Here is a 27,042-nt window from a genome sequence, read left to right on the forward strand (position 1 = left end):
GTGGATATAAATAAAAAATCATCAATATGGGCCTACACGGTAAGTGTAGCACCCACTAAGGTGTTACCCGGATAACAGCCAATCCACTCCCAACAGAACTGGTGGAACACCTGCACTTCGTACTCTGACAAAATCACGCCTTTTTCGTCGCAGTTAAATACTCCGTTTACATACTCTAGCAGACAATGACCATCCATGCACAGGTACACAACCATAAAATTATAGAGCAATTATTATAATACATGTCCGTTTAGTGGACAACAGTTCATCGGTTGTGATGGAACATCCAAAATATAATTGGTGAGTAAGAGGTACGAATTCCACTTTTGGACGGTTCAGATTGTTACATGGTTATCTCACCTATAAAGTGCAGTGTGTATGAGTATGAACGATCAGACTCTGCCAGTGTCCCATTAACTCCAAAACCAATAAAAAAAAGTAAAAAAGTGTCCCACTAACTCCTCATCACTAAAGACCCTACCGACCGTTCACATTGAGAATAGCAGGTACCAACGCATCAAGGTTTGGTAGAATACACCAACGTAATGCAATATGATCCGTCGGGGTTTTAGTCGTTAGGTCGGGACCTTTCTAATGATCCAACTGGTTTATTTCTTTTAACCTATTTACTATGTAAATGCTAATGAGGCTGTCCATATTCAAAATAAAAGAGTGAAATTTTTTAATAGATTATTTATATTTTCATATATATCCCATCTATTGTGTGGACCATCAAATAGATGGTTTAGATCATTTAAATATTATCCCATATCTACTGGATAAAGTCGCGATGTATCCTGCTCAGTGCATTGGGATATGCATTGTGGCAAACCTCTCTCCACACATGACCGCGTCTTTCCCCTTTTCTCACCGTTTTCAGACTGTGCTAGATGGCTGGCTACAGTTATTTACGGAGGTTTCCAAGTACGGTTCTCCACTAGAGGCTCGCCCAACGTGCTCGCTTCATCTGGCCCGCCATACGATGATCCGGGCCGTTCATCTGTAATCCCCTACGGGGAAAAAAAAATCCATTTGTAAAATTGGTCAACAGAACAGAAGAGCAGATTGGGGAAGCCTCTCGGGAGACTCGCCGGTGATCTAGATCGTTCATCTAAAGGCCCACATTACAGATAGGCCACGTGTCGAAAATCCCTGATAATAAATCCTAAATGCACGTATAAAGTCGAGTTAAAAACAACGGTCCATATTTGACATAGAAGATTTGGATCTCTAATCAGTGGGACTTTGACATTCAGTCAATCTTCCATGGGACCCACTACATGAACGGCAGAGAACACCACCCCACCGCTGACTGACGGAATTACCTAGCATTCATCTCCTCTTTATTTATTTATATTCATTTCTTTCCAGAGGCCTAACCTTCTCTATAAATAGACGATTCAGTTCCTCAGCTCCTTCCAACCTCTTTCTCTCTCTGGTCTGTTTTTCAGAACCCACATTGTCATTTTCATCCTCCTCAGATCCTCTGCTGTATCTGGAGGCTCTTTGCAGAGGATCAATGGCCTTTTCATCTGAGTTCTAGAGCCTTTTTTTTTCCCATTTGAACCTTTTTCTGCAGCAGAAGTTATCTGGGTTTCCTTCCATCTTCTCTGTCTTGAGTGTTTTGTTGGGTTCTTGTTGGATCCTTCAATGGCTTCTTTTTTGCTGATGCTACTGCATTCTCTGCTGCTTTTGCTGCCATTGGCTTCTGCTGGCCATGACTATGGCCAAGCTCTGAGCAAGAGCATTCTCTTCTTTGAAGCTCAGAGATCTGGATTTCTCCCCCGCAATCAAAGAGTCACTTGGAGAGCTGATTCTGGCCTGTATGATGGGAAGGCTAGTGGGGTAATTTTCTATTTTTCTTATTGACCATCTATTCCCCCTTGTTTCTCATTTTTGCTCTTTTTTACCTTTTCAATCTTTCCCTTCTGCTTTCATTCTCTGTCTTTCCATGCTAGTTTCTGAAATAGTGTGGCAGGAAAAATACCAATTGTATGAATTTCCTTAATCATATGAAATTTCCATTTGATATATGCATCCATTTCTCTAGTCTAAACCAATTTTTCAATTTTCATTTCTCGAAATTCTGTTTTCTGAAACTTATCTGGTAATGAAGATTTTACAGTCCAATTTCAACTTTCAATTACTACATTCTGGATTCTCAGATCCATTTTTCTTTTTCTTTTTTCCTTGGAAAATTTTCTTAGTTTGTTTTTATTTTCATTTTACCAAAATTTCTTAATATGGATTATTTTTCGTTTTAATTTCTAATTTTTGATTTGTTGTTTATTGCAGGTTAATCTTATAGGAGGATACTATGATGCAGGGGACAATGTGAAATTTGGGCTGCCCATGGCATTCACCGTAACCATGATGTCATGGAGCATTGTGGAATATGGGAAGCAGATGGCTGCCAGTGGGGAGCTGGGCCATGCCATGGATGCTGTGAAATGGGGCACAGATTATCTCATCAAAGCTCATCCAGAGCCTAATGTCTTGTATGGAGAGGTAGGATTTCTCTGGTTTGGTTTTTGCTCTGTTATCATGGTACAACATATATGGAATGTTTGGTGTATGTTCTTTTAGACGGCTTCATATTCAGTCCCCTCTGCCAAAAGCATATACATGGAGAGTTCGGTGTAGGATTCTTTTGAAGCATACATGAAATATCAGTTTAAGATTTTGAAGAATTTTAAGTGCAAATGGGTCGGGTCGGGTGACCCATTTAATAATCGGGTCCTAATTTGGCACTATATCAAATCCATTAAAATTCTGGTCGGGTCTGGGTGGGGTTTAATGGGCTCATTTTAGGGTGGTCCAAACCAGACCCATTAAAAAAAAACGGGTCCATGTTGTGTTTGGGAGGTTTCAGGACTCGATCCGTAATATTTCAGTTGGAACTTTTGGACCCAGGCCTGCTTGATGGGTCTCACTTGTTGTCTCGTGGCATGCCTTGATCCTTCCAGCCTACCCGGACCCGACAGTTTGCACCTTTTGTATACGTTTGCAAAAGAGGCGTGATCGGGTTATCTGCGGACTACCAAAGTGAAATTGCGTGCGGTCCTTGGGCAACGTGTAAGCAGATCGGAACCCTTCAAAAGGTAGACCCTATCATGGTCCATGCAAAAATTATGATTTCGATGGGTTTGGGTCATTTTTACAGACTCCATGGTCCGCCCTTATTCCAAAAATAGACTTATTGAGATACACGTGGCCTAGTTGGCAGATTATGATTTCTCTTTAGTCCGCGGACCACCTGCGTTGTAGACTTGCAAAATTTACGAAATCAACGGTTAAGACTCAATATCTTATTATTTGAAGTGATTTGTATTTTATAGTTATTTATTTGTCCTTTTGTGTCTGTTTGGATTGCAATTCAGTTCAATTAAATTCCAATTCACGTCAGTTTCACAATCAAAACGGTTCTAAATTGTATTTTTGGTTTTTGGAGCAGGTGGGTGATGGAACTAACGATCATAACTGCTGGCAACGGCCCGAAGACATGACGACAGACCGTCGAGCTTACCGCGTCGATGCCAGCAATCCCGGGTCCGATCTCGCCGGAGAAACTGCAGCGGCAATGGCTGCCGCTTCGCTCGTCTTCCGGCAGTCGAATCCGGCTTATGCTAACGAGCTGCTCACCCACGCCAAGCAGGTATTGATCTCTGCGTGGTAATTTAAGCACCGTGCTCTATTGGCGCATTTTAGCACGAACCGGTGCATTTTAGCATGATGCTCTAACGAAAGCTAGCATGTGGATGGGGATTGGGACTTTAGTCCCTCGATCGTTTTGGGTGGGGCCCGTGATTCCGTTGCTCCCCATCACGCGTGTTGAGGCGCTGGGTAGCAACGTGATCGTGGCCGTACGAACCCGGGGGTCGATGCGATGGCCCAAAGAGCGAATTCTACAGCGCATGTTAGAAAATTTCAAGTCCATTTCTTAACTTGCACCGTGGGTTCCGAAGAATAACCTCAGCAGCCTTTGATTACCTTATTCCAAGCTTTGAAACTTTCAATTTTTTTCTTCTTTCAGTGTCTGTAAATCACGACCGTTCAGTCCTGAAGACCCTGAACTCCTTTAGATCCTGATCGTCCGTTCCGATCCCTTGGACACGTTGCATAGGCACGTGACTGAGTGTGTGTTGGTGGATCGGAAACCGGACCCTCCAGGACCCGGAGATAATGTACATTTACTCAATTTTACAAAACTACCCTCGTTGATAACCGAGGAATGCAAGTTTACCCTCTCCTTCATTACTAAATTACTTCTAATGCCCTCATTCCCTCCCCTACAGAGCTTTGTTAGGTTAAGCTTCACCTACAAAACAATATATGGGGCGCACTGTGATATGTGTAAATGACATCAAATCCATTCATCTTGTGTTCTCCCTAACGTTCTCCTTGTTGCCCAAAAATCAGGTTGAGCCAAAAGTCAGGTGGGCCACACCACAGGGAACAGTTGGGATGTGGGCTCCTACCACTAAAACTTTCTAGATGATGTGTGGGGCCCACTATGTTTCGTAAATGCCATCTAATCCATTCAGAAAATACGTTCAATAAGGACGAATGGCCACCCCAAAAATTTGGCCATTCCAAAACGCAGATGAGCCATAACACATGACTTTAGAACTTCTAATCATTATTTTACATGGTGTTGCCCGCCTCAGTTTCGGATCAATCTGGTTTTAGAAAGCTAAAGAGAATATGATGTGGCACACATGATGTACGAATTGGATGTCATGTAAATATCAGTGGGCCCCACATGCTGCTTTGTAGATTAAGCTTATACTACAAAGCTCTGTAGTGGATCCGGCCTCATGTGCAAAACTACCCCATGCAGGCTGATTCTACTTGTCGGGTCAATCCAGTAACTTATCGGGTCCAGAACCCGAAGAACGCTATTAATGGGCCTGGTCAGCCCATCCAGCTCCGTAGTGAAGCCTTCCACACCTTCAGTACATATGCCAGGCTTGTGCTTACCTTTCATGTCAACAGGCCAGGGCAGTATAGGCCCAAAATTTTACTGGGCCTGGCTAGTGTATTGACAGTCCTGTCCGAGAAGCAACTCTAGTATTTACACAATTCATAACATGTTAAATACTGTATTAGGAATGCATCAATGTAAAAATTCGCCAGCTGACTGATTTACAGTACTACATTTCATGGTGCACACAACCCTAATGTATCATCAATACATTTGAATATAAGAATCACCGTATCTGAATAGATTACACGTCTGGAATTTAATTTATTTGTAATGGGTTTGCTTTTTTCCTGTAATTCTAAAAACCATTTTTCATTCTCCTTCAAATCTTTTGGATTAATGGATAAAAGAATTCAAACAAAAACAAAGGCGGAGATATCAAGCTTAGTAGTGAAGCGATCATGTCGTCCATGGTCTTGATACAATATGCTCACACAATATCTTTTTTGTTTTATTTTCAGCTTTTCGAATTTGCAGACAAGTACCGTGGGAAATATGATCGTAGCATTTCAGTAGCGCAGAAATACTACGCATCCTATAGTGGATACGCTGTAAGTTCCAAATCCTAATTGATGCATGCTCCATGCCAATTGAATACATGTGTATTTATGATACATTGATATATGATATGTAATTTCTTGGCTATTTTTCTATTGTAGGATGAATTGTTGTGGGCCGCCACATGGCTTTATCAGGCAACCAATGATGAGTATTATTTGAACTATCTTGCCAACAATGGCGATTCATTGGGTGGGACAGGTTGGGCCATGACAGAGTTCGGTTGGGATGTTAAATACGCTGGGGCCCAAGTTCTCGTCTCCAAGGTAAACTACGCATTTGGTGATTATTTATTTATTTATTTTTCATACTATGAAATGTGTGTAATTTGCAGTCCAAATCTCTATTGAAATTTGAAATTGAGAAAAGCTGTTATTGCTTTTGGCTATCCAAAAATGATTGATTGTTTTTTCTTTTCACTTCCTCGCAATGCAGTTTCTAATGCAAGGGAAGGGGGCTCAGTACTCATCAGTCTTCCAAAGATATGAGCAAAAGGCAGAGTTCTTCATGTGTTCATGCCTCGGAAAAGGCAGCCGGAATGTGCAGAGAACGCCTGGAGGACTACTCTACCGCCAGAGGTGGAACAACTTGCAGTTTGTAACAAGCGCTTCCTTCTTACTGTCTGTCTATTCCGACTATCTCTCATCTGCTGGTAAAAGTATAAGCTGCCCTGCTGGAACTGTTGCACCCTCTGAGCTCCTGGCATTCGCCAAATCTCAGGTAATTTTATCATTTATAGTTGTAGTTGTCATATATTTAACCCAAATTGCCTTATACACGTGCTTGTTTGTGTTGATTACATTTTCATGTTGTGATATAGTTTTTATTATGTGTCTTTATAAGCTAATATGGATGCAAGAAATTTTTAATTTTCTTTCAAAATCATAAAACATCTTTACAGACATTTTGTGGCAGTCGGTTTTTTTTTTTTTTGGGTTGTCTGTATAAGCTAGTATGGATGTAAGAAATTTTGAATTTTCCTTCAAAATCATTAACTTCTTTACAGACGTTTTGTCGCGGTTGGTTTTTTTTTTTTTTCGTATCTTGTTTATCTCATGTCCACCACCATTTCTAAATAACATAAAAATGAATTAAATATCAGAAATTTCTTATGTGTAAGTTTTCATCTCGAATGTCTCATTTAAAATGATCTGTTCAATTGAATGCTCTCTCAGGCAGACTACATACTCGGAGACAACCCGAGAGCTACAAGCTACATGGTGGGATATGGAAGCAATTTCCCCCGACAAGTTCATCATCGCGGTTCTTCCATTGTTTCCATCAAGGTCGATCCTTCGTTCGTGAGTTGCAGAGAAGGTTACAACACTTGGTATTCTAGGAAGGCCAGCGATCCAAATCTTCTTGTGGGTGCAATCGTTGGTGGACCTGATGCCTACGACAACTTCGCCGATGAGAGGGACAATTATGAACAGACAGAACCTGCAACTTACAACAACGCACCACTTCTTGGTGTATTGGCTCGTCTTAATGGTGGAAATAGCGGACTTAACCAACTCCTTCCAGGTATAGTTTCTCTTTGTTCTCTTTTCTTTTGCCAATTCATGAATAACTTCTTTGATTCTTGTTCTTTAAAAGATTGTATTACTGGCTAAGCTTTATATTGAGATTTCTATGGTTGGTCTGTTTTTCAGTGGCTGTTCCAAGCCCTAGACCAGTGAGCCATCGATCAAATCCCACGAATCAACCCAAACCATCTCCTACTCCAGGTATTTTCTACCTATCTCCTGTAATTTTGTTCTTCTAGACTTGTTCCCATTGAGATTGGGTTTGCAAAATCTATTTATATTCGAAAAACATTGCCTAGTCGACCTCATAAATGTCTGGTTCAGTTAGTTTATCATATATCATTTTTACAAAGATCAGAAGCTACAGTGGCTTGCTCATATCCAGAATCTCCGTACTATAACATTGCTCTTTTTATACTCGATTTTGTTTTAAACATCCAGATAGAGATTACTAATACAATTGTGAAGATACTCATCTAATAGTTATTTTTACCTTTAGGGCCCCATTTGGACACACCCTTTGCCTAAAAGCCATTTTGATTGAAACCATTGTTTATGTCCCATCTCATCTTCCATTGGACAAAATAGATGCTAAAATGTTGATTCGGAAAAAAAAACAAAAACCAATGTGATTGCTTGTTACTGTTTCAACCAAAAAAGCACGCTTCCCCCATTTTCGGAAACACCCTTTTGAGGAAGTGCGTCCAAACAGGCCGTTAACCCCTTCTCATGGTGGGCAATCACATCAGCATCACCCATCATCCAAAACGCATCCAACATGCACAGCGGAGATGCTTGGGACTAGCTGTCCTCCCTGGCAAATTCGTTTTAGTGAACTTGAGAAAATGAATACTAAAACATACAGGAAAGAAAAACTTAAGTTGTAGTCTGATTTTCTTATCCATGGCCAAGGAGGTTTGGGACAACGTACATAAACTCTTTTCAAAAGGTAATCATGCATGTGTCTACCAACTTAAACCACAGATTGCCATCATGAAGCAGGCAAATAGCCATGTATCTGCTTTCAAAACCAAAGCTTTTCAATCTCAACACCTTCATGGAAATCAATGCCGAATGCCACAATTAGTTCCCTATAAAACAGTCTCGTAGAGTCCACTAATCAAGCGACTTATCTCATGCAGATCAATCTTACTCTCCGGTCGTTATCGAGCAAAAGATGACATCATCATGGAATGCCAAGGGAAGAACTTACTATAGATATTCCACAGTGGTCACGAACAAATCTGCAAAAACAGTCAGGGACATCAAGCTCTCGATCGGAAAGCTATACGGCCCACTGTGGGGCCTTTCAAGGTCAGGCGGTGCCTACATGTTCCCAGCATGGCTAGACTCTCTGTCTGCCGGAAAGAGCCTAGAGTTTGTCTACATTCATGCCGCTCCTCCAGCTGACATTAGAGTATCCAGCTACACTGTTGCTTGAAGAAGAGAAGATTGCTCAAATAGGGCCATCGCAATGTAAGAGATGTGCAGATATACAGTACATGATTTTCTTTTTTCGCTTTTCGCTGAGTGGGTTTGATTATAATTTTAGTTTGGGTGGGTTTTGATTTTAATAAAATTAGAGAACTGGGGAGAAAGGAGTGAAGAGACAACAGGAGTGCTCATCCTCTTTCACATCCCTCATTCATTACTTTTCTTTCTTTTCTAATAGAGAGAGAGAGAGAGAGAGAGATTGGAAGTTGGGAGGGCGAATTAAGGGGCCTCCCCCAACTGATTTTGCAAGTTTTGTATTGATATTTGTAAGGTTGTTGCATTTTTCTATTCCCCCCTTTGCTCTCTTACAAGTATACATTGTGTAATGGAACTACATGTACTTTCTTTCAAGGAAAATTGGGATGGAATCTCTCTTCTTATACAAACCATGGACAGCTTGTCTGCCTTGGATCGCCTGTGTCGGACAACTTTTCTTGCATCCAAACTGCGGCTCAGTAATCATGTCCTCATGCAACGTCTATGAGATTGGACCTTACCTTGAATGTGCCATGTGGTGAAATGCACACGATCAGATGATGTTGCCAGGACACTGGTGGGCTGTAACTCATTGGATTTATTTGACAGTTTGGTGGACTTTTACCATTTAAAGTCTTCCAACCAATGGCTAGGATGAGCCAACCAGTATGAGTCTTTGGTTATGCCCCTGCCCTGGAATGTGGTCTGAACTATTGATTCTAGTAATTGAAAGTAAAGTTGTTGCAGTGAAACTCATTTTAATTCTAGAATCAACATGGTGTTTCCAGCACGCGTGAGGTCTGATTCCCGCATCACACCAGTTTATATATAACTTGGATTTAGAATTATAAATCAAATTGTGCAATTACACAAAACTGTGTAATTACATTGATAGGACCTTCGATAGGATCGACAGTCATCCATGACCTTTCGATAGGATGAAAGCACCAACAGCAGATAGGCTTAGAGCCGGTAGTTGCCCTTGGATTATTCAAATGTCATTGCAGATGATCTTCTCGGGCAGTGATATCCCCCAAAGCAAGGGTCCGAAGAATAGAATGCTTATTCTAATTCGTATCACGATATAATCGAATATGACCAAAACTATCTAACGAATAAACTTGAATTTTCAGGAGTTTCTCGATGAAATTGAGCCAAGGCTCGAGAGTATCAAACAAATTTGCTCAACATAGATTAAAGGCACCCATTTTCAACAATACTAATCCTCCAAATCAGTGGCTGGAAAGTGGATGACTTGCATTGATTGTACCAAAAAAGTCCGACAGCTATTGTGGACCATTTGGATCGTAAGTTACTTAAGCTACTCATGGCTCATATAGCACTTCTTGATTTCTACTTATTAAATTGAAGTAATTAACTTTAAATAAAAAAGTAATTTATAATTCATCATAAACCAAACTTACTTATTTCAAATAAGTAATTTATCTACTATTGTAATTAGAAAAAGTAACTTATTTGGTGGTATCCAAACGGGCCTAAGCATTCAATCAATGCATAGGAAAATGGAAGATTCATATTACTTATACTGGCTTTCAACTGTTCATCACGTGAGTACCATCTTCAATTGCCTATCCCCATCGGGAGGGGATTAGGTGCGGGTCCGGCCTTGCCCAACATGATGCAGCCCTGACCTTAGGGTCTACCTTGATTTATTATTTTATATCCACACCATCCATCTGCTTTTTCCAGGTCATTTCATGGCATGAGCCCAAAAATGAAACAGATCCAAATCTCAGGTGGACCACACCAAAGGGACTTGTGGTGATTGAAGGCTCACCATTAAAAACTTCCTAGGCCCAACCTTAATGCCCACTGCAATGTTTATTTTCCATCCAACCCGTTGATAAGGTCAAACAGATCTGGATGAAGGGGGAAAAATCAGCTTCATCCAAAACTTTTGCAACCCACAATAGGTTTTTAATGGTCAATCACCACTGTTTCGTGTGGTGTGGTCCACATGAGATTTTTTATCTGTATCATTTTTAGGCTCATGCCTAAAATGAACTGGAAAAATGGATAGATGGCATAGATTTACAATACACACATTAAGGTTGGCCCCACGGTCAGGGCCACAACATGTTGTGAATATGCTCCAATCCCTATCACCAAATCATGGATTCCGACAGGAGCGGACTAGGTGAGACCTTGATCCACCGAGGTGGGTGAGACCCTTGACTGTGGGCGCACTGTGATTTATGTAACTACATCTATGCCGTCCATCCGTATTGAAAGTTCGTTTTAGGGCATGATCCAAAAAATGAAGTAGTTCCATATCCTAGATGGACTATAGTACAGGAAACTGTGGTGATTGACTCTTAAAAACTTATTATGGGCCACAAAAGCTTTGGATCAAGATGATATTTGTGTGGTCTCTTCATCTAGGTGTTTATGACCTTATCAACAGGTTGGATGGCAAATAAACATTCCGGTGGAATCCATGAAGTTTTTAATGGTGGGGATTCAATCACGACTATTTCATGGGGGTGTTGTCCACTTGAGATTTGAGTCAGCTTCTTTTTTGAGATCTTGCCCTAAAATGAGCTTTCAAAATTGTCAGATTTAAAGCGCATACATAACTGTGAGCCCCACAGTCAGGGTCCCACCCACCTCGGTGGATGCCGGGTCTCACCTAATCCGCTCCAACCGTCTAACCACTCACATGTGGGCTGCAATGTGTTGAGACAGATGTTGGATTCTGAGTCGTGACATAGGCCAAATAAAGACACAGATGCCTGGAACCCAGGTTTACACGAAACCGCTGGAGCCCCAAATTATGAGGGGCCACCGTGATGTTTATGTCTTGTCCACTCAGTCCCTCTGTTTCTTTAGCTTATTTTAGGAAATGAGACCAAACACGGGGAATATCAAAAACTCAAGTGGGCAACAGAATAGAAATGACCACCGTTGAAAACTTTTTAAGGCCAACCATAATATTTATATGCCATCTGACGCATTTATAAGGTCATTCCCACCTGGATGAAAGGAAAACGCCAATATTGGCTCAATCCAAAACTTCTAAGGCCCCACTAAGGTTTAATACTGCTAGTGATCAATTTCCATTCTTGATTTTTCGATCTCCCTCATGTATAGCTCAAATGATTTGGCCAAAGGGATGAATGGAGTGGATATAACACAAACAGCAGATGGGCCACGGTTCTTAGGATCACGAGGATTTTCATTTGCGTGCACAGGGTGGCTTACTGAGGGTAAGGCACCACGATCAGAGATGGGACCATATAAAGCATGTTTGTAAGTTGTTCAGAGCATAGTATTCCAACCATGGTCATCATATCTCTAACAGCAGCAGCATGTGGCCAATCAAATCCCCTGGACTGTTCCCAGGTCCAGAGAATCCTCCTGGATTACAGGCGAATGGTGTACCCCTCTAAACACTCCTCATGGGCGGACCTGCACTCCTTGAAAATTTTGTGGGCCCCACTGCTACATCCATGGTACATGCACTCAATTCAACGGTTACATAAGTGCAGGAGCCAAACAGTCAAGTGAACCACGTGATAGGAGATGGTGAAGATGAAAACACCTACCATTTGTTATGTTTATATGCTGTCCAAAACCTTCATAAGGTTATTTAAATGTATTAGCACGATCCAAAACTTCCATTGCCCCCACAGAGATTTCAACTGTAGCCACTCTAAACTTGAGTTTTGTATAAGCTTCTTTTTTAGACTTGTGTTCTACCATGAGGTGGTGAAACTGATAGACAGAGTGCCAGAGTGGATATCACATGAACGTTGCAGTGGATCCCATAGACCCTGGGCCGGATACAAGCAGTTAACGCCCATCTCATCATTTGCCATTTTGATTGTCCAACCACTCATGACTTTGCCACCTTATATAATGCCAGAAATGGTGAACATTTTATCCCTGCAATTAGTCAGGTGGAGTTCATAACTTAAAAAGAGTACATTTATCTTTTCTGTGTGTGTAGCCTGCACGGAAGCATTTTACAAGGAGACTCCTTGAGGCCCACTGTGATGACTGCCTAGGATCCATGCCACATATCTACTGAGCATCTCATGATAGGACATCTCTGCCCAAAAAAAAGGGGGTAGATCAAAAGGTCGAGTGGGCCACAACATCAAGAAAAGTTGGCATGGATCACCTAACATCAGAACCCTTCTTTCTCCTCATGTAGCCTGCTATTCATTGATCGGCATCTATTCATTTATTCGCACTTTGTCTATACTCTCCTCATGGGGCCCACACAATGGACAGTCCACGTTGAAGGTGGGCTTCACAGGATGGATGAATCACATGAAGGTGGACCAAACATAATGGACGGTCCACATCAAAGGTCGGACCTAGCTATGAGTAGCCCTGGACAATAACCTTGATGGTAGGCCTCACATGATGGATGATGTGGGGACCAATATCAAAGTTGGCCCTACATAATAGACGGTACAAATTAAAAGTTGGCCCCTAATGGTGAATGGCTCACATCCAAGGTGGACCCTGCTTGATGGATGGTAACATCAAAGGAGGAGCCCACACAATGAACAGTCCACATTAAAGGATGGCCCCACATGATGGAGAATGAATATGAGGGTGGACCAAACAAACCTGAGGGATAAATATTCATATGATGTTAGAAACAAAACATGCTTTTCTACTTTTTACCTAACAAGTATGTCAAACAAGCTTATTTACTCAAGTAGAAACCAAGATAAGCGACTTAAAGGTATAACTATCTTATCTAAAGTAACTTACAATCCAAACACCCCTTAACTTCTTTCCATCTTGCATTGTTTTTGCCTTTTTCATTCATTAGACTTCTCTTTCTGTTTTTCTTTACATCTCAGCCCACAAGTTCTTGTGGTATGACAGGACCATGCTACGAAGGCTCTATGGGGCCCACTGTGATGCCTATGCAACATCTATGTTGTACATCTATTATGCCGGTTCATGTTAGGATGTAACACCAAAAGGCAGATATAAAGTTTAGATGGTCCATATACTGGAAAAGGTAGGTAATGGACCGTCCATCGTCGAAATCTTGTCCTTTTTCTCTCTTCATGTAGCTCGAATTGCATGAAGCTGCATCCTTAATCTCTCTTTGTCTCTCCTCTACCCTTCCACGTGTTGCATGTGCAATCTCTGCTATTATGGGTGTAGATGCCCTATCTACAGCAGATCGACCAAACTAGACCAGAACATGACTGCCACTACTAAAAAGGAAATCAATTCAAACCAACTTATCCCAGTTGTTCAAATCCTAATTCTAATTGCACAAAACCTTTAACTTTTAGGATTCCTAAACTCCCAGCTAATCAAACCTTAGCTCCTTATAAATAGATCATATACTAAAGGAAGAGGAACCTTACAGAGAAAGAGAAAAGGAGAGAGAATCTCATCTCTCTCCCTCTCCCTCCCTTTCATCACATGTTCTGCACATGTGGGTCCACCTGTGTAAACAGGTCTTGGGTCCCTTGGTTCTACTCTAATGGCTGACATGTTTGGCTGGTATCTCTCTTCCATGAGGGATAGATTTGGGATATGCTTCATGTGTTGGAAGATTGACAATGGTAAAACAACATATCATCAAGCGGAAGTGATGAAAACCCTCTTTAGGTCGGCACTTCCTATTCCAACTTTATAAAAAAAGACCAGAATAGTTGGTCATTGACCCAGCCTGTCAACGCAATGAATGCATAGATTTCAGTGAGTTTTCCACTGATTCAATTGACCAAACTTCAAAATCAAAACACCAAACCAGATTGGATGTTTTCAAATTTGGCCCTGAAATCTCATAAAGAAAAGGCAGAGGCTCTTTTAGAGACTGGACATCTAAAGAGAGAAAAATTATGAATTATGCACGCATTTTGAAACTATCATGACAGTATTAAATTATCAACCAAACTATAAGTACATATGAATTAACTATCCATGGAACTAAATTAGCAAGAAACCAGTAAGATAATCTGAGAGGAAAAACATATAGGAAGGCAGTAAAAGAAATGGTGAAAGACGTACTTTATGGTGTGATCTTTCGCCCCTGATATCAGTACAGTTGTTTGAGGATGGAAATCCAAATCATTGATTGGCTGCAGTTGTATCAGTAAAGTTTAGACAGAGGGAGAAACCCATACATAGTTATGGAGTCATTGACATGTTATCATCGTGTCTACACAGATGGCATATCAAATAAAACAGGTCCAGCATGGCTGGTCTAACTGGCATAAGATGAACAAAATCAAGTACGATGTGCTAAATTGAAAGTTTCAAAAGAGATTAAAAAGTCTCCCTTCTCAGAGAACAGAGACTGCATGAGGGCAGAGACGGTGTGTGAAATACTTATAGATAATGCCAGAATGTTAACCCCTCAATAAATAAATTAAAAACTACAAAACGATCCATTAATCTGTGATTACAACCAATAATAGCATTCAATAATCGAAGTTTAAACATAGCATTCAATAATCGAAGCTTAAACAGCAACTGCTGGTCATGTTTAACAGCTTCTGTTAGGATAGCCCAAAGAAAGAACATAGTACTTTTCTTTTCTTTTTTTCTGGAAAGATAGGAACAAAATTATGCTACTTTTTTGTCTGAAAGACAACTGAAATTTTTTAAAACAAAATTAGACCACTGTAGACAAGGAGATGCCTGGTAGTGTCAGATAAAGCATCACACTGTCACCTTATACAAAGGCATCTATCATGATATAAATGATAGGAAATGAAAATGTGGGAAATTTGAAACTCAAATTTTGATTGGAAATAATTGGAACCATGTTACGAAGATATTGAGCAACAACCAATGTTCATTACTCTTCTTTCTTTCTTTCTTTCTTTTTTTTTTTTTTTTTTTTTTTTTTGAGAGAGAGAGAGAGAGAGAGAGAGAGAGATAACAAAGAATTTAATTAGAAGGCTCACAAAAGGAGCAAAGAGTACAACACCAATTTCATTACTTCGCTAATTAAATAAAACTGTGTTTCTATAACAACAAAGGAGATGTTACAGTACAAGAGTATCAGAAGAACTCCAATTAGCAGGCAAAAACAATCCATATCATCAAAGCAAAAGCTTAACATTCAAGTGAAACCGGAAATCCATATATTTAAAACCAAAATCACAATAGATTTTAAAAACCATTCACTGTTTACAAGCCAATAGAAGATGCTCTTATTTATTTCCCTGCCAATAAGGAAACCGGAATTGATCTAAAAGGATGTCTAGAATTTCATTTTCATTAGGAGAGCTTTCCAATGATTATTAACTACAAAAGCAGCTCATAGGAATTAGTGAAGTGTAAGATTTGAATTAGCCATAAAATGGCCATCATTGCTGAATAACCTAATTAAACCCAGCAAAGACACAATTATCAAAAAATGCAGTTCCAATAGATTAAAACAAAAACTTTATTAGGACTAAAACTACTTGGCAGGTACAAAATTGCCAACCACAGGAGATAGTTGTCCCTCTGAAATCCAATTGCCTCTGAAACCCATGATTAAACCCGATCCTCATAGAGGGAAAAACATCCCAAGTTTCATCGGTAGATGTAGTTATGGCCCAAGCTTTTCTTCGACACCGAATCGGTAGCTATTCCTTACACCTCCACAACTAGGCCCTCAAACCAAAGAACCCTTGAATAGTTTCAATCCTCAGTAATGACTTAGCCCACTATGTTAGAGCAATGTTTTCAAAAACAGTTACATAACAGCCGTTACGCAACGGTTATGGTGGGGACTGGGGAAGAGTTACATGTTACAGGACCATAAAGGCCATTAAAATGGCTTGTAACAGTTGTGACGGGACCCCGATACTAGTTTTTCCCCCAAAAAAGGCCATAACAGCCATTACGGCCCATATCGCAACGTTAACTGTAATGCCCCTGAACTTTTCAATACCGAGTATTGAAAGTCCTCGAGTGTTACTGTGGAAAGTAACATAATATTTACATGTGTGTGACACCAACCTAGCTATCCTAACCTTACATCCATTCCCCAACAAGAATCTAACTGTTGGAAATGATCTCCATTCATAGATCCAGCAATCTGACCATTGATTTTGAGACAAGACTATCCATCATGTGATTTGATGTATGTACCTTCCCTTGAAGGAATTGACGAATAACTCCTTATCCGTAATGATTTACAACTAAGTTCTTTTGTAAGAATTGTTTGGAAAGGTGTATATAACCATGTAGAAACATTAGATTTCACAAAACTCTTAGATCAGCAATAATTACGAAAATGTCACTAACCTAGACCCATGAATTCTAGATCATGTGATTCCCACGATCCGTTCTATGTGAAATCTTATACCAGGCCTAATTATCATAAATTAACCATACATGTCGAATTTCAGCCCTTATATCATAGTAAATTAGTCACTTGACCTCTACATTCGTTCGTACACTTATCAAATCAAGATTTTGATCCGTCCATCTTGTTCACCCCATATGAATATGCTTCATCCATCATTAGAATTATAATCTGAGAAACTTACACATGTGAAAAAGTCACTCGAATCTAACGATATACATGTCCTACCCCTAATCACTCCAGAAACCCACTTTATGACCATCTATCTACGAAACTGACCGTACATGCACCTACATACATGGTCAGAGTGCTAACCATCAAAGTCCCTTATTTTTAGCTAGTCATCTGACCGTCCGTCATATTTATATCCACCAAACAGGCCACACGAATATCGTGGTGAATTGACCATTAGGAAGATCTTAGGGCATGGGTCGAAACTACCTGGTAACTTGTTAATCAGAGGTGTACAAATACTGTTTCGAAGTGTGGAGTGTGTTAGCCACAAAAAGAGCATCTCGGCCATCCTTGACAGATCAGGGCGCAAATTTAACCAGTTGATAGATGTCGAGAAATAAGGATGGTTGGTAAAGTTTCACTTCTTTTGGATAGTGCGGTAAGGAGGAACGGATGACAGAAGATACGGTAAGGAGAAGAGCAAATTCATAAATATCAAGTGCATGACAACCACGTACTAAGGAGGATTGGGTTGAGCGGTGAATGCCACCCCACGCATCGGAGGATCGTGTGGCCCACCCGGAGATCGGATCTGACTCAAACTTGACGTGTAGAAAGTGGTGAATGGCATGGATTCCCCGGAAGATCATCACAAGTGGACCCCACCTATTTTGAACAAAAATCTAGAAAAGAAACTCGTCCACATGTTGTAACAGCGGACAGCGAAACCGGAAGTGAGGGTGAATATCATCCCCACGTTGACTAATGATGTGGCCCACCCTAAGATCAGACTCACTCCATGTTTTAGTATATGGCCTAATGTGACCCAAGGGTTTCAGTGAAGGGCACGATCCCCCTAAAAACTATTGTAAATGGACCACACTAGATCAGCAACCGAACCACGATACTCTCTGCCGTTGTAAAAGGATCCGAACGAAACACGGATTCGAGAGTGTTTCCTCACCAAAACTTCCGGCTCGATCTTCTAATGAGATCTGAACCGTTCAATCCCCACTGAAAGGAAAACCGACTCCAACCGAAACGCAAGGAAACCGGAAGAACCTCCACAATGCCGAGATATCTAAGAACTTGGAACCAAACCACTATCAACGTGAGGAAAACTGTCGCTACGCCGGCCCCACCAGGGAGAGATCCAAACCTTCAATCTTGTAATATCCCAAGTATTCTGCACCCAATCCATTGTGTTCAGAGAAAACAACTCGGAGAAAGATGGGAGGAAGAGTGATACGCCGTTAAAGCAGGGACCGTTTCTCTCAATCAAAACGAACATAAGCCATGCAATCCTACATTTATACAAATCCAAATGCTCAAACCAATGGCTCACCCAATCTTGTTATATCCTTCTAAAAGACAAGAAAGAAAAAGAAGAAGATCTCCTTACGCAACTCACTCCGTAGGAAACTCTGCGTAAGTCCGTTCGCGCAAAGCAATCCGCATCCAAGATATGCAAGGAACCATCTGGAGACTCCCCACACCAATATAAAATCCCAGCTCACCCCAACGGAACAGGGAAAAAGAAAGAAAAGAGAAAAGGGAGGGAGGTCTGTTCGTCCAGACCTGCAGCATCCGAGCCGGAAGGAAAGAAAGAACAGAGAGAAGGTGTGGGAAGAAGCTTTCGACAGTGCAATTCCGAATCCACACCAGTAGCACGATTTAGATCCAATCATCTTTCCTTTCTTGCTTTTCTTTTCTTTCTTTTCTTGTTCTTTCCTAAAAGCCCCATGCAATAGGAGCCATCACACCCGACCCAGTCGACTCGATGGTGGGATGGACCTAAACATAGTAAAAAAAAAAGAAAAAAATTTTGAAAGATAACTTTGAATTAAAGGGGAAAACGAAAACAAAAGAAAGGAACTGCTAAGGTAGCAAAACCAATTAAACCTCAAGAAAAGCGAGATCTACATTACACCCATCCATATGGAAAACCCATTCAGCAATCGAACACTTAACAAAGGACGCCACTAAGTGAGAGGGCTTCGATTCGTTCTGAAAACACTGGTTGTTTCTTTCTAACCAAACAGCCCACCAAGTCGCCAAAATCGCCATCCGCCAAACCCGAGATTTTGGTTTGCCTAGTTTGACACCATGCCAGGCTTTGAGAAGCGTATCCACGTCTCTAGGAAAGCACCAATTGACCTTGAAGCAGGAGAGAATGACTAAATCTAACACCTTTTGATGTATTAAACCTAATTAAAGTTTAACTTAAAACAGGTAAATTAGATTAAGATATGACCATAAAGAACATCTCTGAAGATCAATAAGCTAAGGTGAGGGTTTTATTCTTTAAGCTTACAGTAATTTAAGTTGATTTATTTATCCTGCCTTCTACTTGCATTCCTGTTATTTCGTCTGACCTTTTTATGCCTTTAATGATATGAATTATCTTGCCTTTCATGATTACGTGTTTTTCTAGGAATTATCCTATCAATTGATTTAGTTAATATCATTACAACTATTGGCCCTTTTGGGATTATGACATGATGTAAAATACAAGTGAATTCTCTGAATTTATGTAAGGCCATGGATACAAGCCTTGCCCCTGCCTTATCAAATTTATTGAGTTGGCTCTGCCACTCGTCTCTATATTTGAGTTGGCCCTGCCACTCGTCTCTTTATTTAAGTTGGCCATTGCCACTCTCCGTATTATAGAGTTGACCATTGTCACTCTTCTATTATTATGATTGGCCATTGCCACTTGTGTTGAGTTGACCTTTGTCGCTCTTCTCTTTATTATTTTGGCCTTGTGCTGTCTATCTTTAAGGCCTGGGCATATGTCTTGATATTTCAGAACCTTCATAATTCAACTTATATTCTTCATGATTCAATTATATTCTTCATGATTCAGTTTATATTTTCTATAAGTGCAAGTGATGTGTTAAGAGGTATCACAACTAATGACTCAAATATTTATCATAGACGTAATGCGTTGCGGGTAGCGGCCCTCTTGGTCGGCACGTAATTCCGTTGGTTGGTTGACGTGGTGCATAATCGATGTATGTAAATCAACATACGTGTTACATCAACTTTTCAGGATTGGATGTCGCAAATAGTCGCTCCATGAACACATCGTGTTATGTAAATCTTTCAACCGCGTGTTGTGTTGCCTTGAAATGTTCACGTAAATCCACATTAAAATTGGTCATGCCGGCGAATATATGTAGTTATGGGATGCAGGTCAAGCCGGGTTTCCTATGAATTATATTCCACATTGTGATGATCACTACGTATGATGAGCCGCACACACTATGCTAGGCATACATCTCATGTAGGTTGTTTGCACATACTGATACCTCATGTATTAGTGGAGTATGAGACGTATCAATACCCTTACTTTACCTTTTATGAATCTCTTGAATTATTGTTAATCTTAGAGGATAACCATCACTATGAGTAGGGCACTGACCCTTTCCCAACTGTACAGATTATGCAAATTGAAGACTTAGAGGACTGCTTCCCTATAGAAGATTACACTGAAAGAATGAAAAAGTTTTATGAATTAGTTTTATACTTCCGCTGCGAACTCTGATAATTGTAATAAACTCCTATTGAGAGGGCACTTGATTATTATGATGACATATAATCAATACAGTTGATTTTATTCTTGTGAATGTTACCTTCATAAATAGATCTGGATGTGATCTAAATGGAAAACAAGTATATGGTACGATTTTTAAAGCATCCAAGTTTATACATTATTAACACCCGGTTTTTCTCGGGCATGAGTATAAACTCTGGCCGTGAAAATTCGGGATATTACAGTAACGACAATGGTCATTACAGCCACCTTTACCATTATTGAATACCTTGTCTTAAGAGTCTTTTACCTCAGTGAACAAGAGAATATGAGCTTAACAACCCTTTTATCTCTAAGCACACCAACTAGGCCAAACAATCCCAGGTTAGGCCCTCAACAAACTACCATCAAAATTCAATGACACTGACCCGCAGGTCAACCCTCTTCATAGGAGCTTTATTCTTCCATTAATATCCATCAATTAATGCCACCTAATCAACTTGAACTCCAGAAAATTCACACCCACAAGTCTCCTCTACAAAGAGCCTAACGGATGGTTGTCCTCAAAAACCCTCTCCACCGCTTTCCAAATGAGCAGAACTTACATCTATGAAGTTTTATTTCTCTCCTGTCATCCAAAATGTCCCATCATATAGTCTATGGAAACAGTCTCCAAAAGATTCTCACCCTTCATCGAGTTAAATAAGGACCCGATCAAGTCTTTGAGTTGCCCCTACTTGGCTAGTTATTGACTCAAGTCAAGTATTTAAACTAAATTATGATGTGAGTACTGAAAAAATTGCCCATTGCTTTTGGAAAAGAAAATGGTATTATATCATTGTTTATTTTAGGATTGTAACTAGGGTTCAGGTCAACTCAAAGACAATTGATCAAAACCTAGTTCGGATTGGGTTGTCAAGGTCCTCGGGTTGGGTTCTAGGTTGGAAAAAAGCAACCCAATTAGAATTCAAGTTGGGTCCAGGTTAAGCAAATTCGGGCCAGGTTAGGTCAGTTGGGAATAATCACAAGTATTTGGGTTGGATTGAGGTCCAGTCCGGTCTGATTGGGTTAAGTATATAGGAATTCAAGTTAGATGACTCATGTTGGAATTGGGGTCAGGTCAGGTCGGGTAGCAAGTTGGGTCCTTTTGAGGTTGGGTTGGGCTTGGGTTGAAACTCAACCCAACATGACTCATTGTTGGAGCTACAACATATACAACGGGTAAAGAAAGATTATGAGTGGATTATTACTGTGACGGAAGAAATGACAGCCTCATTATATGATAATGAGGTATGCAATTAAACACAACAAAAATGTTTGGTTTGCTCATTAAGATGGCTACTGATAGGCTCGTATTCCGACACCTCACTTCAATGACATAACCTCAAAATTTCGAGAACAAACTATTTTACTTTCAAGCATCCATATGGGAAGACACCACTTTTGCAGCCTAAAATGGAACCATGTCCTGCACCATTCTTTGGGGAATTTCCATGCCCACCATCAAGCTCTTTCCCAAGTTCAAATTAAGCATTGAGACAGCCTCAAACACCTGATGACGGATTTTAGGTACATCACCCGCTTGGCTTTAGCCCCACACTTCACTTATGTGTCATCTGAAAACTGAAGGTGGGAGATGGAAAAGGAGGGAGATGAGCTGGAAACTCTTTATGCAAATCACCTCTTCAGCTCTAGATAGCAGATGACTTGAACCTTCAGCAACAATCTGAAATAAGGGATGCAGATGATTACCCTGCATTAAGTTTTTAGAGCTGTTGAAAAGCCTACAGGAAAGCCATTGGAGGCCAAGTCAACACACACTTTGATTCAATTGTCCGCTCATTGAAACCCATGCATTTCAGCATCTGCATGAGAAAAAACCAGTCCACGTGATCAAAGTCCTTGTCCAAATTGATTTTACAAACTAGCCCTTTCTTCTTATCTCTCTTCCTCAAATGGATGCATTCATTCAATATCAGCTGTTCAGTGAGGTGCCTTTGCAAAAATCTTATAGATGCTCCCTGGGAGACTGATAGGCTTGAAATCAGGTAAGGACTCTATTCCCGATTTTTTGGGGATAGGGCAGATGCAAGAAGCTCCCATACTCTTTTTCAATCCTAGCTCTAGTGTTTGATTCTTTGAATACTTCTAGAAAGTGGCCCTTGCTTGTTTCCAATACTGCAGGAAGAATTCCATAGAGAATTCATCCAGCCCTGGAGTTTTATCAGAGTCCATATTCGAGACCACTTTCCTCATATCCTCTTCACTGAAATTTGCTTCTACTATAGCTTTGGCTTTGGAGCTAGAGATCAACTGAAGGCTTAACCCATCCAGCCAAGGTCTTGAATGTTTCTCACTGGCATAAAGACGACTGAAGAAGTACACCACCACCCTCTTGATCTCTTCCCTGTTGATGATCATACCATTGATACAGAGCTTGGTAAGGGAATTTAATCCTTTTTTACTGTTGGATAATCCAGTGTAGCTTGGGCCACAGGGTTTGGAACATTGACGCCAAGCAATTTCATCGTGCAACAGCAAATCCCTGAGCTCACATTGCATCTCAAATCTACTGCCTCTCTTCAGCAGTCAACCCAGATTCCATTTCCTTATCCATAAGCTTGATCAATTCTTCAATTGCCTCCTGTCTACCACATTCAGCAGCCTTCATAGCTGCACTCCAATCTTTCAATAGATGCTACGCCCACCTATCTACATTTTCTCATATTCTGCAATCGATGCTCACCCACTTCCGCACCCAAACTGCTATGACTTCCCTACGCTTCGTGCAACTATAGTCAAGAAATCCCCATTTCAGTCAAAGAAAGGGGTGGGTCCGCGATGGCATTTTCAGCCCCGATCACAACAAATTCTAGAATTATGGCCCTCTGTTTAGCAGTGAGGGAGGCAGTGCATATTATCCATAACCATTTTCACCAGTTGCCTATCGCAATAGAAATCCCGCACATAGGAGTGTGCTCTTGGGCATGAGGGGCTAAGAAATGTCATTGGGAAATGGATTGCATTTCTAAAGAGAATAGATTTCCGGCAGAAGGGTTAAACATTTCATTTACAACTCCCACTGGTCATCCTAATCCCATGGTTGTTGATCTAGTAAGATCAGGAAAAAAATAACAAATGTTCTCCAATACATAGTGTGAAATGTTTTTAAAAAAAAATCACAAATGCTTGGTTCTGTAATTCATAGTGCAAAATGAATAACAGAAACTTCCATTTAACTGTGTCGGTGCCTAATGTCCACAAAAATCATCAATAAACCAACATGCTCAAACACATGACTTAAAGAGTCCAGAAGAAGACTTCGACCCTTGATCTCTCTACAATTGCCTAGCATCCTACAAATATCCAACTAGTAGTAAATACGAGACGGGAAGCCAGTGAAATTGTCTTCGGCAGCAGTTTCTTATGTAAATGAAAGAGCTTATCAGGTTCCAAGCTCAGATAGAAGTAATCTGCTTATCCAAAGAACTGCTCACATGCAATTGTAAGGCAGTTGAAAGCCGATGCTAGAATTAGCAATAATGAATCATAAACAATGAATTTTCGGACCAAAAATCCAAAGTCCAAACTAAAACATTTATGTCTATGAACAGTAAAGAGCCATCGGCCCATAGGCAAGACTCACATGCCCCAACTCCAATCAGAATTTTTTGTTCTATAATACTATAAGCTTAGTGAGAAACGTTTTTAGTGCCAGACACATGAAACACATTCATTGCTAAAATAAAGTAGCAATTTATTCGCAACACTCAAATGGCAGAAGAACAGGTAATGCAAATAGAACAGAAAAATTCGAAAATGGTAGATGGAACAAAATCTGAACTAAACTGTATCTCAAAACTTCTGATTGCAAAAACCACGGTAAAGAGACAAATTAAAAACTGCAACAACAAACCAATACCCAGAAAAACTTCTGCTCCATTGCATTCACATGCGACTGATCTTGTCAATCAATAACGCATCCTCATCCCTCGCTTCGGCTTCTTCACGAAACTCAACCGAAGCTTTCTAAGTTTTCTCCTCTTTCTTGCCATCTTCATTGGCAATGTTTCCCTCTGCGGCTTCTCCTTCTTGACCTTAGGCTTCTTGGCAAATCTAGGATCAACCTTATACGGTTTTGGCGTAACAGGCACCCCTTTCTTCTCTGCCTCATGGAATAGTGCATTTGCTCGGTCAACCCTCCCATGAGCACACAGCTTCCCCATCAACAGATCATAAGTCTTGATCCCTGGAGTGCATCCATCTTTCTTCATTTTCACAAACACCTTCAACGCATGATCAATCCGCTCAATCCCACACAAAATTTTGACAAACCCATAGTATATTTTCTTATCAAGAGCCTTCCCGAACCCAGCGGACTTCATCCGATCAATCATTTCATCCCCCTCAGCAATTCTCGCCGCCTGATAAAGACTCCTCGTGAGCAAAATGAACGTTTCAGCATCCGGCGAGCAACCCCACTCACCCATTCTGTCAAACAGCTTCACTGCATCCTCCGTCTTCCGAATCTTGCACAGATTGGAGATGAGAACATTGAATGTCCCAACATCACGTGGGACACCCACGGTTTCCATTTCAACAAGCACCTTCTCTGCCTCAAACATGACCCGAAAAGGGTCCTTTTTGCGACATAGCTTACAGACACAATCAAGCAGTGCATTGTATGCTGACGTCCCGAGCTCAAACCCACCACGGGTGATCTCACCCACCAGCCGCCTTGCCTCATCATACTTCTCATCCACGCACCACCCTCTAACGAGGGCATCACAGATAGCCTCATCAGGGAAAATCTCGTCTGCCACCTGTTTGACAAACCGCTCGGCATGGGAAGCAAACCCATGTTCGCAGAGCGCAGAAACAACAACAAACAGTGACTCGCGGTTGCGGACAAAGCCATAGTCCTTCTCCATTCTATCAAAAAAGGCGATCACTTGTGTGGGCCGTCCAGCACGCACAAGGCGATTAACAGCAGCTCTAAAGCATTCGGGCCCAGCGACGCCACGATTTTCAGTAAGGAACTCATCAATGGCCTTAAAATCCTTGTTGCGGCCAAGGTGTTCGACGAAATACCTAAGAGATGAGTCATCGAGTTTGACATCAGGACGGTCTTGGGAAAGGTAGCGGTGGAGGGAGAGAACGTTACGGCCGGCGTCAGAGGAGAGATTGAGGGTTTGGAGGATTAAGAGGGGATTGAAATCGACGTGGGAGAAATGGAGAGAGAGGCGCTGTTGGAGGGGGAGAGAGGGGTTTTCGGGTTCGGGTTTGAGGAGTTGAGTGGCGATGGATTGGGCTATTTCGGAGGGTGGGGTTTGGGGGAGAGAAGAGAAGTTTCTAAGGAAGGAGAGATGGTGATGGAGAGATATGGGGTTGGAGAGAGGAGAGAGAGGAGAAGTAGAAGGAGAAGAAGAAGAAGAGAAGTAGCGGAGGAGCCTTTGGAGGTGGTAATGAGAGATCGAAGGTGGGATTTTGCAGAGTTTCATATTCAGTTGAGGAGGAACGATGGACTGATTTGAGGAAAGAGGAGAGAAATACAAAGGGGGCTGTTTGGATGCCAGTAACTTCTCTAAAAAATGTATTTAACAGCTTGTGTTTGGGAGAGAAATGTTACAGGTAACAATGTCTCAACCTGTAACTTTGTCTCAGGTAAGATTGCAAGAAATGTAACAGAGGAATTGGGTGTTATTTCACTCACAGGTTACTTTGTTATAGGCAACGGCTATCTGTTTCGAATTTGGAAAAGGGAGGTGGAAAAGCAGATCCACCTACCTGGTCTGACGCAGCGTCTCCTTCTCCATAATACTCTCTCAGCAGTCTCTCTCTCTCTCTCTTCCAGCTCCGATAAGGTAAGCCCTAATCCTTTTGTCTCTTTTCCTTTGTCTTTCTTCCCTTCATCCTTTTTTATAATTCTTTTGCGTCAGGGCAAAATGGGGCAATCGTGATGTACTTGCCTTACATCCACGCCGTCCATCCGTATCGAAAGATCATTTTAGGCATGATTCAAAAAATGAAGAAGATTCAACTCCCAGTTGGACCACACCACACGAAACAATATTGACTTAATCCTGCCATTAAAAACTTGATGGGTCTACCTGCGCGTTTATTTGCTACACAACCTGATGACAAGGTCACAAATACCTGCACGAAGAGACCACGCAAATATACTCTTGATCCAAAACTTTTGTGGCCCTTGTTAATTTTTTAATTTACCTATTATGTTCTTACGATATGGTTCACTTTAGATTTGAATCTTCTTCATTTTTATTTTTTCTAATCATGGTCTAAAATGAGCTTTTAATGTGGATGGACGACTTGGATGCAAGAAAAAAACATCACAGGGAGATGCAGATTGTGTCCTATCCCAAGCCAACTCCTACAACAAATGGGCAATTCTGGTGTGAACATATCTTTAAAAGATACATTACAATAGGCTTACCCTTCTCTCACATTGCAAGTGACTCAAACCGGT

At 41.0% G+C, this 27,042-nt stretch overlaps 2 protein-coding genes across 4 annotated transcripts; one reads left to right on the top strand and one right to left on the bottom strand.

Moving 5' to 3' along the window:
- The first annotated feature begins 1,413 nt into the window (after window positions 1-1,413).
- LOC131245140 (endoglucanase 6-like) lies at window positions 1,414-8,948 on the top strand. The gene is made up of 9 exons (XM_058244391.1): window positions 1,414-1,845; window positions 2,296-2,508; window positions 3,455-3,655; window positions 5,446-5,535; window positions 5,644-5,808; window positions 5,978-6,262; window positions 6,718-7,066; window positions 7,195-7,269; window positions 8,211-8,948. Exons 1-9 carry the CDS (start codon window positions 1,651-1,653, stop codon window positions 8,507-8,509), a joined length of 1,872 nt encoding a protein of 623 aa, XP_058100374.1. The 5' UTR covers window positions 1,414-1,650; the 3' UTR covers window positions 8,510-8,948.
- Window positions 7,683-26,421, bottom strand: LOC131245141 (small ribosomal subunit protein mL104 (rPPR9)). 3 transcript variants are annotated; one of them, XR_009170794.1, is made up of 3 exons: window positions 24,478-26,421; window positions 14,551-14,621; window positions 7,683-7,882 (listed from the first exon to the last, which is right to left on the bottom strand). XR_009170794.1 is itself a non-coding variant. In XM_058244392.1 (2 exons), exon 1 carries the CDS (start codon window positions 26,054-26,056, stop codon window positions 24,527-24,529), a length of 1,530 nt encoding a protein of 509 aa, XP_058100375.1. In that variant the 5' UTR covers window positions 26,057-26,421; the 3' UTR covers window positions 14,403-14,621; window positions 24,478-24,526. The 3 variants fall into 3 exon arrangements, 1 of the variants encoding a protein (XP_058100375.1); XR_009170795.1 differs by lacking the exon at window positions 7,683-7,882 and adding an exon at window positions 8,762-9,059; XM_058244392.1 differs by lacking the exon at window positions 7,683-7,882 and having other exon boundaries at window positions 14,403-14,621.
- Between the last annotated feature and the right edge of the window lie 621 nt (window positions 26,422-27,042).

This window comes from Magnolia sinica, chromosome 5 (assembly GCF_029962835.1).
Source record: "Magnolia sinica isolate HGM2019 chromosome 5, MsV1, whole genome shotgun sequence".
Lineage (NCBI taxonomy): Eukaryota > Viridiplantae > Streptophyta > Magnoliopsida > Magnoliales > Magnoliaceae > Magnolia > Magnolia sinica.